The 16309-nt window shown below is 36.9% G+C and overlaps 1 protein-coding gene across 5 annotated transcripts in view; it reads right to left on the reverse strand.

Annotated features, from left to right (window-relative positions):
• The window catches only part of KLHL5 (kelch like family member 5), an 89371-nt gene that overhangs the window by 12493 nt on the left and 60569 nt on the right, over positions 1 to 16309 (reverse strand). For all 5 annotated transcript variants that reach the window (XM_059163386.1, XM_059163402.1, XM_059163380.1 and 2 more), the window contains 2 exons: positions 8620 to 8844; positions 3896 to 4058 (listed from right to left, as the gene is read on the reverse strand). In XM_059163386.1, the coding sequence (XP_059019369.1) occupies positions 3896 to 4058; positions 8620 to 8844 (388 nt within the window). The remainder of the gene's footprint in view (positions 1 to 3895; positions 4059 to 8619; positions 8845 to 16309) is intronic.

A 16309-nucleotide genomic window follows, 5' to 3' on the forward strand; every position in this document is an offset into this window, starting at 1 on the left:
ATTCTTCTAGAAAATGGCATTTTTAGGTCTTAAGTGTACAAACAGCATTTACACTGAGGTAATGTTAAGGGCTAACGTGTACCAATAACACTTCCTAAAGAAACATTATCTCAAGCAATGGTTTTCAAATTGTTTTCTAAGAATAGGATTCTGTGGAATACTTGAGGAGGTCCCCAAAATGGTGTATTTGAAATTCAAGTTTTGTTTTGTTTTGAGAGAGAGAGAGAGAGAGAATCTCGAGCAGGCTCTACGCTCAGTGTGAGTCCCATGCAGGGCCCCCACCCACCACCCTGAAACCACAACTCAAACAGATATCAAGAGGCCAAACCCCAACTGACTGAGCCACCCAGGTGACCCTGAAATCCAAGTTTAAATACTTTTCAAAATATCTGGCTCAATTAAATGCCATACAAGATTCAGAACTCATCTCTTTCCCCCATGACAGTAGCTATTACAAATAAAAAGAGAAACAATATGTCAAATTGTGCCTGTGTCAAATTGCATTGTACTATAGACTTTAAAATAAGACTTCCTCATGCCTCACATTTAAAATTATGATCAAGAATGCAAGGGATTGGTGGATATTGAGATTTAACTTAGGAAAAAAAAAAATTCTAATACTCTCAAGCTATATCAACAATTTAACTGAAAAGTTTCCCGAGAGTCCAATTAAATTGCTCTAGTAGTTAAAATAACTGTTATCTTCTCAGCGACTTATTTGTGAATCAGGATTTTTCTTTATACTGAACAACAAAAATAAAACAGAAATAATCCGATGTTCTTTAAAACAGACTTGTTCTTCTATATCGATTTTTTATAACAAATACATGCTACAAACTTGAGCTTAAATTTAAGATAAGTCTATAATAATCTTGAGTTTCCATTTGTCTTAAGTATCGGGGTTTTCGTAAGGTTGCATTTGAGAGAGAGATTCTATTGTGAAAAATATTTGCCAGCCAGGGCCTTAAAAGTAGCCCAAGCCATTGGAATTCTAAATAAAGTTTCTCTCAAACATGGTAGAAAGAAAAATTTTAACACTTTGAATTTTCAAGATACAAGATGTAACTCATAAAACATTCAAACAGTTCTTCTCTAAAGAAACAATTATATTTTGCATTAGGAAGCATTATAAAATAAGTTAAAATAACAAAAACAATAGTGAATCTAGGCTTTTCATTTTATAGATTAAAAAACTTAGGCACAGGGAAATGATTTATTCTAAATCATAAAAAAGTAGTAGAGAAAAGATGCATAGCTGTTTTTTTTTTCAATCAACTGTATACTTAAAAAAAAACATGATTTCTATTTTTTCATATTCTGGATATGTACCTCAAAATGGAAACAAACAAAATATTTTAAAATATTGCTACTTTGTTTTAAAGCACACTTAGAGAGGTGCCTGGGTGGCTCAGTCAGTTAAGCATCTGCCTTTGGCTCAGGTCATGATCCTGGGGTCCTGGGATTGAGTGTTTGGGCTCCCTGCTCCCCAGGGAGCCTACTTCTCCCTCTGCCTGCTGCTCCCCCTGCTTGTGCTCTCTCCCTCTCTCACTGACAAATAAATCAATCTTAAAAAATAAATAAATAAAGCAAACTTAGAAAAGTGCTAGTTGATAGGTTAACACACCCTCTTCTTGGAGGTGATTACAAGCACCACTGCACCTAAGTGGTATTGGAACATTCTTCAGTAAGATTGTTCACTTCAGGTTATGTTCCAGGTACCATACTACATGTAAGAACGAAAAGACCAGGTCACTCAAGACCCTGATCTACATGGACTAGTAAGTAGCAACAACAATAGAGTGGTTCCTGTTTTAACACAATCATATACAAATTATGCACAGTAAAAATGTTGAGGGTGGAAGGGATAGTCAGTGTAGGGGAGGATGAGGAGATGGGAATGGAAATGGGAAAGTGTTCCAGAGACTTCCGAGTGAGTTTCAAGGATGCTGAATTTTCCAGGCACGAAAGTGGGGAAACAACACTCAAAGACAGAGGCAATGAGTTAAAACATTATGGGAGTGTGAAACAAAATGTATTTTCCACAAATAGGTTAGTTTTTTTAAATAAAACATTTTATTCATTTATTTGAGAGAGAGAGCACATGAGCAAGGGGAGTGGGAGGGGGAGAGAGAAAAACAGACTTCCCACTGAGCAGGGAGCCCAACGTGGGGCTCAATCCCAGGACCCTGGGATCATGGCCTGTGGTGAAAGCAGACACTTAACCGACGGAGCCACCCAGGCGCCCTGCAAATAGGCTAGTTCTGCTGGAGTGTGATATGCACAGGAGGGGAGAAGCAGAGAGATGTGGACAGAGGTGAGACCATAAAGAAGGCTTAGTCCTCGAAGCTCCTGAAATTTCAAAATCAATGTCTTAATAGTTAGTAGATGAGAGCTCTTCAGCTTCTGATCTGATTCTTTGATGGTCTCGGTGTCAATATTGAATAAATTGTACCTTAGATGAACTAAAGACTGAAATATTTATTTCTCATAAGAGAGCAAGAGAAAGTGAGAAAGTAAATTATTTCCATGCCTCGAAGTTAAAGCTGCTGTAGGTCTAGAAATTAGATTTTACAGAAGGCAGCTCTCCTTTTTGTGCTCTTAGAAACATTTATTTCTAGGCTAGGAAATATGCTGGTGAACAAGAATTAGATGAATGAACTACTCCCAGAAATTTTAACTAAAGGGTTAAAATGGAAAAGATACTGTTCATTTTCTCTCTTATTTCTCATTTACTAGATTCTTTGGTGGCTGACTCTGCTAATTTTGAAGTTCTTTCTTCAGTTAAAACACATGAAGGGAGGGGTGTGGAGATCAGGTACATTTCAAAAAGTGGGTTTCTATTTCTCTATCTTATCACTTGTAATACTGCTAAAAACTAGGAAAACGTAGGACATAACTAATAAGTCCTGAGGAACCAAGACCTTAGGTCATAAAAAATTTTATAAATTTTCATAAAAATTTTATTAATATTTTCTCATTTTTTTCTTTTACCAATCAATCAATATAATTCTACAAATAATTTTCTCTTTTAACTTTGATTCCTTCTCTTTTCTGTAAATGATGAATAAAGCCTTTTAAGTGAGTAAAGGTATGCAACCAACAACATTTATTTAATAACCATATAGGGCTTCATTTTATGGAAGAAAGGCCTTTGATATGTATTTAAACTCTGAGTTACCAAGAGCTATTGGTGATGGTTCTGTCCAAATCCATTAACTCCAGTTAGAAAAGACAAGAGCCAAGAGAGCACCTTTCTAAGTGCATTTCAGTTTTCAGCAGTTTACCAAGATAAGAAAGAAGTAAAAGTAAAGATAGGTCAGTAGACGAGATGGAAGGAATTATTTAGGAAAACACTTAGAGGGCATCTACTACATTTAAAACATTATATGCTTTTAAAGCTTTATAAACCTCCAGACTTATACTCTATTGCCTATGTATATAAAATTTCTCCATACAAAATAACTTGAAATTTATAATATATTATTATATATAGAATTATATATATGTATATATAATCAGTATAGTATATATACATATATATAATTCTATATATAATAATATATTATAAATTTCAAGTTATTTTGTATGGAGAAATTTTATATATAAACATATATATATATTTATATATATACATATATGTGTGTGTGTGTGTGTGTGTGTGTGTATATATATATATATATATATAATTGGTATATTAGAATGAAAACCCAACATGGTGAGTTATTTATATTTACAATTACAATAAAAAGAGACTATTTTAAAAGTTTGCATTGCTCTTAAAAGTTTCCCCCTTTCATGATTTTGTGTTTTTTTTAATGTATATTTTTAACTTAGATGTATACCTCAATAAATTTGGCTTATTGTGTTTTAAATAAAATTTTAAATATTTCCTTACTTTCCACTTAGTACTGCCACACCTACTGTGCTTCTGGGGGTGGACATAGTGGCAACAAAATTCCACTGGCGAGCCTGAGGGTCCCATCTTTCCACTGTGTTCAGATAGCTCCAGCCATCATGTCCGCCTACGGCATACATGGGACCTTCCAATACAGCCACACCTGTAAGGAGACAGGAAAGAAACCATGACTTCAGGGGCACTTGGGTGGCTCAGTTGTTAGGCGTCTGCCTTTGGCTCAGGTCATGATCGCAGGGTCCTGGGATCAGCTCTACATGGGGCTTCCAGCAGCAAACCGCTTCTCCCTCTCCCACTCTCCCTGCTTGTGTTCCTTCTCTTGCTCTCTCTCTGTCAAATAAATAAATAAAGTCTTTAAAAAAAGAAAAAAAGAAGCAATGACTTCAGATTTGTTGCTACGTCTTAAAGATTGCATTTTAATTGAAATCTCAATATACAGTTTACCACCTACGTTTTTGTCTATGGTTTTATGGTTCTTATGTTCAATACTTTAACCCATTTTGAGTTTATTTTTGTGTCTGCTATAGGATAAAAGTCCACTTTCATTCTTTTGCCTGTGACTGTCCAGTTTTCCCAGCACCATTTATTGAAGACAGTCCTTTCCCCATTCTATGTTCCTGGCTCCTCTGTTGTAAATTAGTTGACCATATATGCATGGGTTTATTTCTGGACTCTCTATTTTGTTCCATCCATCTATGTGTCTGTTTTAAAACCAAATACCATAATGTGTTACATAGTATAGTTTGAAATCAGGGAGTTTGATGCCTCTAGCCTTGTCCTTCTTTCTCAAGTTTGCTTTGCTATTTTTGTTTTGTTTTATTTATTCATTTTTTGTGGCCTCATTCAAATTTTAGGATTATTTGTTCTTTTTCTTTGAAAAATGTCACTAGAATTTTGACAGGGAATGTACTGAATTGGTAGATTGCTTTGGGTAGTACAATGAATCTTAAACATGCAAATTTAATTAAGGAAACATTTATGGTAAAGATACCTGGTTTCTTTCTAGCTCTTCTTGGTTGGTAGGTGGGGGTGGGGTAAGGGGGTAGCTCTACAGCTCTGGTCTAATAAGTTTTAAAGGCAGTATCTTGAGGTCCAACAGTGGAAAGTTATTTAAAACCATACAATATGTACACATTGCCATAATAAAAAGCTTTTTCAGTAATTCAGATTTAAGGTATATTTGAGAAATCATTTTTATTCCTTTCACTGTAGTTAGACTTGATACCACAATCTATTGGTGTGATTCATCACCAGGGAACCAAGCCGGATTCATTTATTTCCTTATTCAACAAACATCTATTTAGTGTTTATTAAGTGACAAATTTAATAAAAGATAACAAATAAGGGCTCTACTATCATGGGCCTAATATTTTAGTCCGGAAACAGGCAAAATATATTTCAGGTATTGATAAATGCTAATAAGAAAAATGGAACTGAGTAGAAGGGTAGGGAGGAGACCTCTTGGACAAAGTGACATTTGGACAAAATGACATTTGAACAAAAATATGGATGAAGTCAGACATGGAGATATCTGAGAGAAGAGAAGGTGAGGTAAAGGGGATAGTATGGACAAACCACACATATACACCCACGTATATAGTTCCAAATATATAAAAAATATACCCAATTATCTGTGCATATGTGCACGGAATTAATTAAAGAGCTGGAAGAAAAATTAATGGGTGCATCTAGTTCAACTTCTTAAACAATATCTTTGAAAATAAATTTTAGCAGTAGAACCACTTCTTCAAAATGAAATCTATTTAATTATGGAATCTTTAATTATTTAAAATTTATTTAATTCTCAAATTTTTAAAAGAGATAAAAGGAGTGTTTCCTATGTAAGAGTTTCTTTTTTAACTTCAGTTAGGTTTTTAAGTTCAAATTTTAACATTGATTTATTATCTGGTAAATAAGTAAATAAGAATGACAGAACAATCTGGAAAAAAGAACTACATGATCACTCCCCTTTGAATTTGCTTCCATAAGGCATTTTGTATGGTAACTAGAAGTAATGACAGTATTCTATGTACAATCTGATCTGCACAAAACATAACAGGAATATGGGCATTCTTATTCTACATACCATAATAATTTACCTTAAGTTAAAATTAAATTTCTTTTCTCCACGGTGGGGGAAGTATGCAGGTGAATCACACCTGGATTTTATGGTCAACCTGTTTTTAAGTCTCATTCATGCTGCTTTTAAGATATATTCCCATTCTGTGCCTAAGTAATAAGTTGATTTTATGGACTCAAGATTATTATCTTATAGTTTTGTTAGATCTCATATAGTTAATTTTAAGCTCCCCTTCTTGTACTTTACCCCTAATCTTCTGGTTTTACTTCCTTACCAAGCTTGAAACTTAAGATCACCTTGAACTGAAACCTAATTGCAAATAGTAGAATCACTTGTTTCTCTGATTTTTTTTTTGCTGTTCCCACTATCAGACCAATCTTCATGCCTAGATAATTTTCATTACTGGCTATTGACTTTTTTTTGGCAGCCTCTACTCTGGTGCTCAGCATTAATAAATTGAATGTAGTACAAAGCTATGCTATTGAAACTGAACTATGACTTCATTGCTACTCATCCATCTTTTAATTCATCTTTTATGATGACCTATCAAATTCTTTACTGCTACTAATTTAAACCTTTTCCAAATGGTGATACATTGACAATATGGCCACAAATTCTTCTTGCTGAATGCATGCCTATTTTCAGTGTGACTCTGCAGCTCCTCTCACCAAGAAGAGTTGTCCATCAATAGATGAATGGATAAAAAAGATGTGATATCTTACACACACAGGAATACTACATTGTAAAAATGATGAGATCATGCCATTTGAGACAACATGAATGGACCTAGAGGGTATTATGCTAAGTAAAATAAGGCAGACTGAGAAAGACAAATGCCGTATGATTCCATTCATAGATGGCATCTAAAAAATGAATAAACACGGGTGCCTTGGTGGCTCAGTCGGTTAAGTGTCTGCCTTCAGCTCAGGTCATGATCCCAGGGTCCTGGGATTGAGCTCTGTGTTGGGCTTCCTGCTTGGCAGGGAGCCTGCTTCTCCTCTTGCCTCCTGCTTGTGCTCTCTCACTCTCTCTCTATCTCAAATAAATAGAAATCTTTTAAAAAATAAAATAAAAATGAAAAAACAAATAAAGAACAGAATCAGAACTACAGATACAGAGAATAAACAGATGGTTGCCAGAGGGGAGAGAGACGGAGGGCCAGACAAAATGAGTGGAGAGGGAGATACAGGCTTCTAGCTAATGAGTAGGTCATGGGAAGAAGAGGCAGAGCCTTGAATATAGTCAATGATAATGAAATAGGGATGTACAATAGGACAGATGGTAACTATGCTTGTGGTAAATATAGCATAATGTATAAACTTGTCAAATCACTAAGATGTACACCTGAAATCAAAGTAACATTATGCATCAACTAGACTAAAATATACACATGAATATAAACATAAATACATAAATACATGCATATATATATATATATATATATATACACACACACACACAGATAAGAATAATCTTTTTCTCTCCTCTTTGAACCTGGGCTTGCCCATGGGACTTGTGACCAGTGCAACATTAGCAAACACAATGCAAGCAGAAGCTTGAAAAGTCTGTGCTCTGTGACTTGCCTTCTCTTGCTGCTTTTGAAACCCTCTGACTGCCCCCATGTGAAGAAGCCTGCCTAGCCCGAAGAATGATTAGAGGCATGTGGCCCAACTGTCTCTGTTGCCCAGGCCAACAACCTGCCCACCACTACACATGTGAATGAGGCCATAGGAGATCACCTAGCTGACCTGCCAGCCCACTGGAGATCCATGAGAAAACCCAGCAGAAATCATCCAAGACAGCCTGGACCAGAAGAATGGTTCAGTGGACACACAGATCCTTGGGCCAAATGAATGGTGGTTGTTTTAAATCTCTGACTTTCAGAGTATTTGTTATGCAGCAAAAGCTAGGGTGAAGCAGATACATGTCAAGCCCCATCTCATTCTATTTCCAGCTGCTTCACTCTCATCGAATAATTCTCTCTACTTCACCTATTTTTTCTCCTATCAAAAAAGATAGGTCCTGTGATATAGGACCTTAAATTATCTTCTGTCATCTCCGAGTGAGACATCAGTTCCTTCAGATAAAGGCAGTGTCTTCTTCATCTTTGTAGACCCACAGAGCAAAGAGCACGGCACAGAGTATATGCTAATCAATGTCAGTTCAGTGACTTATTGAATGAAAGAATGAAAAATCTCTATCATTATATGCTCTGTGCCAACTCAGGATTTCTCTGGGTTTTTACCCACTTCTGCTTAAAAACCAGGGGCTATCGATGAAAAACAATAATGCTAAAGATTTTTAAAGAAGCATTTCATTCAGGTTAGATTAACACTAATTGTCAACCCAGAACACATATTTAAAAAGGTGGCTTATCACTCCCTCTTGCTATGATAAAATCCTGAAATATCCATGTTTTTACTTATGCTGGTTGCTGTTACATTTATGTATATGCTTGTTTGTCCAGATGCTGCTTTCAGGTTAAGGAGCATGTGAAGGAATGGTTGGTGACTGACTGCTGCTGACTTAGCTGCTATCCAGTGGTCTTCTGCCTGGTACAGAATATAAACATGCTGCGGAAGCTTAATGTATGGTATCGTGAACAAACCTGCATAGTTATACTCACCAAGGCCATGCCTGTGGGTGGACATAGGAGGCATCACACTCCACGTTTTTGTTTTGGGATTGTAGCATTCCACAGTGTTCAAAGTCTTCAGTCCATCTCTTCCTCCAACCACGTACAGTTTGTCATCTAACACAGCGACACCAAACTGTAGCCTCCTCCCATTCATATTTGCTACAGGAGTCCACATATTTGTACGAAGATCATACTTCTCAATGCTTGTTGCTCCTTAACAGTAATACATAGAAGTTATATAAATAAAAACTTTACTGTGTTTGAGTGTTTTATGAATTTATACATATAAAAGTATAATTTTATTAGCACTGACAATAATCCTTTCATTATACTTCAATGAGCTCTTGCGTGGCCAGGCCCCTGGTTCTATCTCTGACATCATCTCCTACTATTCTCTAGGACATACATAAGGCTCTATATTAAAAGGTCAAGTGAGAAAGGATTATTTATAACAGACAGAAATGGGAGGAAAAGCAGGGTAGACTAGTGTCTTGGAAGCCAAAATAAAAAAAAAATTTAGTAGGTAGCTTTAAAAGAGAAGATGGTGGCCGAATCCCACAAAGACAACTAGATAAATATAAAATCCTAAATCCTCCAGGAATGAATCTGAAGACTGGGAGAACAAACTCCACAACTAAAGGTAGAGAAGAGGCCACACTGAAGATGTAGGAAGTCTGGAAACAGCTTGGGAGAGAAACAGATCATGGCCAATGTGGTGAGGAGGGAACCATGGTCTCAGAGAAGGGCAGGAGACAAACTAGCACACAGGAGAGTGCATGGGGAAAAGGAATTCCCTTAGCAATTGGTTTGGCAAGCGAGGGGGCCTGCATTTCATGAGTTCTTGCAACCAGTGGGGCTTAAAGTCTGGAATTTTAAAAATCAGCATGCTTTGCTCTTGGAGAGCTTGGAGGACACTGCGGCTGCTCCTGAAGACGACTGTGGACACACAGCATGGAAACAGTAATCTGAAGAGCATCTAGGCACACAGTGAGGAGGTTAGTTGCTATCAGAGCATGTCCCAGGGAGGCAGCATTCATGGAAACCCCTCTGGGAACAAAGGAACTGACAGGTATCATTTCCTTCCTCCTGCTCCTTGGCATAAGCACAAGACCAGCTGTAGGAACCAGTGCAGTGCCAACACTCAACACCTACCTTGCTTACACCAAGCCCTGTTTCCCCAAACTCCAGTGGAACTGTTCTTCCCAGTCACACTTGCCTTAGTCCCAGGACAGCAGGCCCCTTTCCAAAAAGACTGGCCCAAACCCCTGCCAAATGAGGAGTTTTGGGGGTCTCAGTTCCAGTAGTGGTGGTGGCAGGTCTCATTTCACAAGGAGACCAGAGTACATCTAGTTAAAAATGTACCACATTCAGGCCAGGGACCAAACACTGCCCACAACAAGCAAAGAGAGCCCCTGCAGACAACTGGTCTAAAAGATAAAGTGGTCAGGTCACAATAGCAGAGCACACAGAGCACACACTGGAGACACTCCTGGAAGCACCAGGCCCAAGGGAATAGGGGACACTACACTACAGGGCACCATAAGATCTCTTCTTCATAGAGTCATTACCCTCAAGTCATTACAGGAGATATAGCTGGTTTTTCTAACATAGAAAAACAGGGAGACTTAGACAAAACATAGAGACTTAAACAAAATGAGAAGACAGAGGAATATGACCCAAAAGAAAGAACAGGACAAGGGCACAGCTGGAGAATCTAAGCAAAACAGATATAAATAACATGCCTAATGGAGAATTTAAAGCAATGATCATAAGGATACTCACTGGAAAAAGATACTCTTGAGAAAGGTGTAGAGGACATTAGTGAGACTAAGAATAAACTTAAAGGAACACAGTAATTCCATCAAACATAACTAACATTTGTATTATGGAAGTCCCAGAAGAAGGGACAGAAAGGTGGCAGATAACTTATTTGAAGAAATAATAGCTGAAAACCTCCCTAATCCAGGGAAAGAAACAGATATCCAGATCCAGAAACATAGAGACCCCCCCAACAAAAGCAATAAAAGCAGATCCACACTAAAACATACTGTAATTAAAATGGCAGAATAGGGGCACCTGGGTGGCTTAGTAGGTTGGGCATTTAATTTCAGCTCAGGTCATGACCCCAGGGTCCTGGGATTGAGCCCCACATTGGGCTCCCTGCTCTGCGGGGAGACTGCTTCTCCCTCTTCCTCTTCCTGCCATTCCCCCTATTTGTGCTCCCTGTCAAATACATAAATAAAATCTTTTAAAAAATGGCAAAACATAGTGATAAAGAAAAGATATTAAAATTAGAAAGACAAAAGACGGTTACATACAAAGAAACACCAAAAGGAAGCAGCAGATTTCTCAGTAGAAACTTACACCACCAGAAAGAAGTGGCATGACATACTCAAAGTGCCGAATGGTAAAAATCTGCAACCAACAATACTCTATCCAGCAAGGCTATCATACAGAATAGAAAGAGAGATAAAGAGTTTCCTAGACCAAAAATAAACTAAAGGAGTTCATGACCACTAAACTCAGCCCTGTGAGAAGTCTTTAAAGGAGAGTATTTAGTAGAAAAGAATGACCAAAAGACAATATGAAGGTAGGAAACACAAAAGTGGGAAAAAGAATATTTCTGTAAAAAGTCAGTCAAGGAACTCACAAAATAAAAGAATGTAAAATAGGACACCATATACCTAAAATGTAGAGAGGAGAGAAGAAAAGAATGGGTTCAAACTTAAATGACCGTTAGCTTAATACAGACTGCTGTATCCAGAAGAGGTTATATACAAACCTAATGGTAACCAAAACAAAACAAATCAAAACAAAAAACATGAATAAATATGCAAAAAATAAAGAGAAAGAAATCCAAATATATCACTAAAGAAAACCAGTAAATCATGAAAGAAAGACAAGAAGTGTTCATAGAAAATCTTTAGAAATGATCATAAAACAAGTATTAAAATAGCAATAAATACATATCTATCAATTATTATTTTGAATGTAAATGGACTAAATCAAAAGACAATCAAAAGACATAGGGTGACAGAATGGATAAAAAAAAAATAAGATCAATCTGTATGCTGCCTACAAGAGACTCACTTTTGACCTAAAGACACCTGCAGATTAAAAGTGAGGGGATGGGGAAACATTTATCATGCAAATGGATGTCTAATAAAGCTGGAGCAGCAATACTTTTATCAGAAAAAACAGACTTTAAAACAAAGATTATAAGAGACAAAGAACAACACTATATAACAACAAAGGGGACAATCCAACAAAAACAATATAACAACTGTAAATATTTATGCACACAACTTGGGAGTACCTAAATACATCAAACAATTAATAACAAACATAAAAGACCTAACTGATAATAATACAATAATAGAGGGAACTTTAATACCCCACTTACATCAATGGACAGATCATCTGAACAGAAAATGAACAAGGAAGCAATGGCTTTAGATGACATACTAGACTAAATGGATTTAACAGTTATACTCGGAACATTTAATCCTAAAACAATAGAATATATATTCTTTTCAAGTGCACATGGAACAGTCTCCAGAATAGATCACATGTTAGGCCATAAAACAAGTCTCAAAAATTTAAAAAGACTGAAGTCAGACCATAAATCTTTCTGACCACAATACTTTGAAACTAGAAGTCAATCACAAGAGAAAAAATCTGGAAAGACCACAAATACATGGAGGTTAGATAACACGCTAACTAAACAATAAATGGGCCAACCAGGAAATAAAAGAAGAAATTTAAAAAACATGGAAACAAACGAAAATGAAAACACATGATTTAAAACTCTGGGACACAGCATAAGTGATTCTAAGAGGGTAGTGTAGAGCAATGTAAGCCTGTAAGAAAAATTTCGAATAAACAGCTAACCTTACACTGAAAGAAGCTAGAAAAAGAACAGAGAAAACCTAAAATCAGCAGAAGGAAGGAAATAATAAAGATTAGCACAGAAATAAATGATATAGAAACTAAAAAAAAAAAAAAATACGTCAATAAAACTAGGAGCTTGTTCTTTGGAGAAAAAAAAAAAATAAAACTGACAACTCTCCAGCTAGACTTACCAAATAGAAAAGAGAGAGGACCCAAATAAGTAGTCACAAATAAGAATGTTGAAATAGCAACTGACACCATAGAAATACAAGCAATTATAAAAGAATATTATGAAAAACTATATAGGAAAAAAATTGGACAACCTAGAAGAAATGGATAAATTCCTAAAACATATAAACCACCAAAACTGTAACAGGAAGAAATAGAAAATTTGAACAGACTGATAATCAGCAGAGAAACTGAATCAGCAAAGAACTACTAACAAATGAAAGTCCTGGACCAGATGGCTTCATGGGAGAATTCTACCAAACATTTAAAGCAGAGTTAATACCTATTTTCTCAAACTATTCAAAGAAATAGAAAAACAAGGTAAACTCCCAAATTTATTCTATGAGGCCAGCATTTTCCTGATACCAAAACCAGATAAAAGCCACCACCACCACACATACACAAAAAAATCATCAATATCCCAATCAATATCTGTCTGAAGACAGATGCAAAAATTCTCAACAAAATATAGCAAGTTGAATCCAACTATACATTAAAAAAATCATTCACCATGATCAAGTGGGATCTATTCCTGGGTTGTAAGGGCAGCTCAATAGTCTCAGATCAACCAACATGATACACTGCATCAGTAAAAGAAAGGATAATACTATGCAGCCATCAAAAGAAATGAAATCTTGCCATTTGCGACAACATGGATGGAACTAGAGCATATCATGCTTAGCGAAATAAGTCAAGCAGAGAAAGACAACTATCATATGATCTCCCTGATAGGAGGAAGTGGTGATGCAACATGGGGGCTTAAGTGGGTAGGAGAAGAATAAATGAAACAAGATGGGATTGGGAGGGACACAAACCATAAGTGACTCTTAATCTCACAAAACAAACTGAGGGTTGCTGGGGGGAGGGGGTTTGGGAGAAGGGGGTGGGGTTATGGACATTGGAGAGGGTATGTGCTTTGGTGAGTGCTGTGAAGTGTGTAAACCTGGCGATTCACAGACCTGTACCCCTGGGGATAAAAATATATGTTTATAAAAAATAAAAAATTAAAATAAATAAATAAATAAATAAGAAAGGATAAGAACCATAGCTCATTTCTTTTTTTTCTTTTCTTTTCTTTCTTTCTTTCTCTCTCTCTCTTTCTTTTTTTTTTTTTTTTTAGAGAGAGAGAGAGATCATGTGCATGAGTGAGTAGGGGACGAGGGAGAGAGAGGTAGGGAGAGAATCTCAAGTAGGCTTCATGTGCAGAGTGCAGCCTGATGTACAGCTCAATGAGACCATGACCGAGCCCAAATCAAGGGTCAGACACTTAACTGACTGAGCCACCCAGATGGCCCATGATCATTTCAACTGACATACAGAATTGATTCCATTTACTATAGCACCAAGAACAATAAGATACCTGGGAATAAACCTAACCAAAGAGGTAAAGGATCTGTATGCAAGGAACTACAGAACTCATGAAAGAAACTGAAGAAGACTCAACTGACATAGAAAAAGCATTTGATAAAGTACAACATTCATTCATGATAAAAACACTCAACAGAGTAGGGGTGCCTGGGTCGCTCAGTGGGTTAAAGCCTCTGCCTTCGGCTCAGGTCATGATACTGGCGTCCTGGGATTGAGCCCCGCATCAGGCTCTCTGCTCAGCAGAGGGCTTGCTTCCCCCCATCCCCAAGCCTGCCTCTCTGCCTATTTGTGGTCTCTGTCTGTCAAATAAATAAATAAAATCTTAAAACAAAACAAAACAAAACAAAACTAAAAACCACTCAACAGAGTAGACTTGGAGGGAACATACTTCAACATAATAAAGACCAGGCTAGCATCATCCTACATGGAGAAAAACTGAAAGCCTTTGTCCAAAGGTCAGGGAAAATACAAGGATGTCCACTCTTACCACTTTTATTCAGCATAAAGCTGCAAGTCTTAGCCACATCTATCAGGCAACAAAAAGAAATAAAAGGGATCCAAATTGGTAGAGAAGAAGCAAATGTTCAACTATTTGCAAATGACATGGTACTATATATAGAAAACCCAAAAGATTGCACCGAAAAAACTGTTAGAAGTGATAAACATATTCAGTAACAGGATATAAAATTAATGTACAGAAATCTATTGCATTTCTAGACACAATAATGAAGCACAGAAAGAGAAATTAAGAAAACAATCCTAATTAAGATACTTAGGAATAATCCTAACCAAAGAGGTAAAAGACCCATACTCCGAAAACTGAAACACTGCTAATAGAAACTGAAGATGACACAAAGAAATGGAGACATTCCATGCTTATGGATTGGAAGACCAAATATTGTAAAATGTCCATACTACTGGAAGCAAGCTACACATCTACCTATCTATCTATCTAATCTATCTGCTCTTTATTTTTTAAGTAGGCTTCACACCCAGTGTGGAGCCCAACGTGAGGTTTGAACTCATGACCCTGAGATCAAGACTTGAGCTCAGAGCAAGAGTTGAACACTTAACTGAGACATGGAGGTGCCCCTATCTAGCTAGCTATTTTAAAGTAAGTTCTATGTCCAATGTAGGGCTTGAATTCACAACCCCAGGATCAAGAGCCAGGCACCCCAGCAATGTATACACTTACTGCAATTCCTCTCAAAATACTAACAGCATTTTTCACAGAAGTAGAAAAAACAATCCTAAAATTTGTATGGAACCACAGGAGACTCTAACGAGCCAAAGCAACCTTGAAAAAGAAAAGCAAAGCCGGAGGCATCACAATTGCAGACTTCAAGTTATATTACAAAACAAGTTATAGTGATCAAAACAATATGGTACCGGCAGGAAAACAGACATATAGGTCCATGGAACAGAACAGAAAACCCAGAAAGAACCTCACAGTTACATGGTGAATTAATCTTGACAAAGCAGACAAGAATATCCAATGGGAAATAAGCAGTGTCTTCAACAAATGGTGTGGGGAAAGCTGGACAGCAAAATGGAAGAGAATGAAACTGGGCCACTTTCTTACACCATATACAAAAATAAATTCAAAATGGATGAAAGACCTCAATGTGAGACCTGAAACCATAAAAATCCTAGAAGAAATTACCACACAGGTGGTAATTTCTCTGGCATTGGCCATAGCAACTTTTTTTCTAGATAGGTTCCCTGAAGCAAGGGAAACAAAAACAGAAATAAACTACTGGGGCTACATCAAAAGAAAAAGCTTCTGCCCAGCAAAGGAAACAATTAACAAAACTAAAAGGTAGCCTATGGAATGGAAGAAGATATCTGTAAAGGACATATCTGATAAAGGGTGAGTATCCAAAATATAAAGAATTTATGTAACTCAACACCCCAAAACCAAATAGTCCAATTAAAAAACGGTCAGAAAACAAGAACAAACATTTCTCCAAAGAAAACATGCAGATGGCCAACTGACCCATGAGAAGATGCTTATCATCACTTATCATCAGGGAAATGCAAATCAAACTACGAGATATCATCTCACACCTGTCAGAATGGCTGAAATCAACAACAGAAGAAATTAACAGGTGTAGGGGAGGATGTAGAGAAAGGAGAACCCTGTGGCACTCTTGGTGGGAATGCAAATGGGCACAGCCACTCTGGAAAACAG

The sequence above is a fragment of the Mustela lutreola genome, chromosome 1, assembly GCF_030435805.1.
Source record: "Mustela lutreola isolate mMusLut2 chromosome 1, mMusLut2.pri, whole genome shotgun sequence".
Lineage (NCBI taxonomy): Eukaryota > Metazoa > Chordata > Mammalia > Carnivora > Mustelidae > Mustela > Mustela lutreola.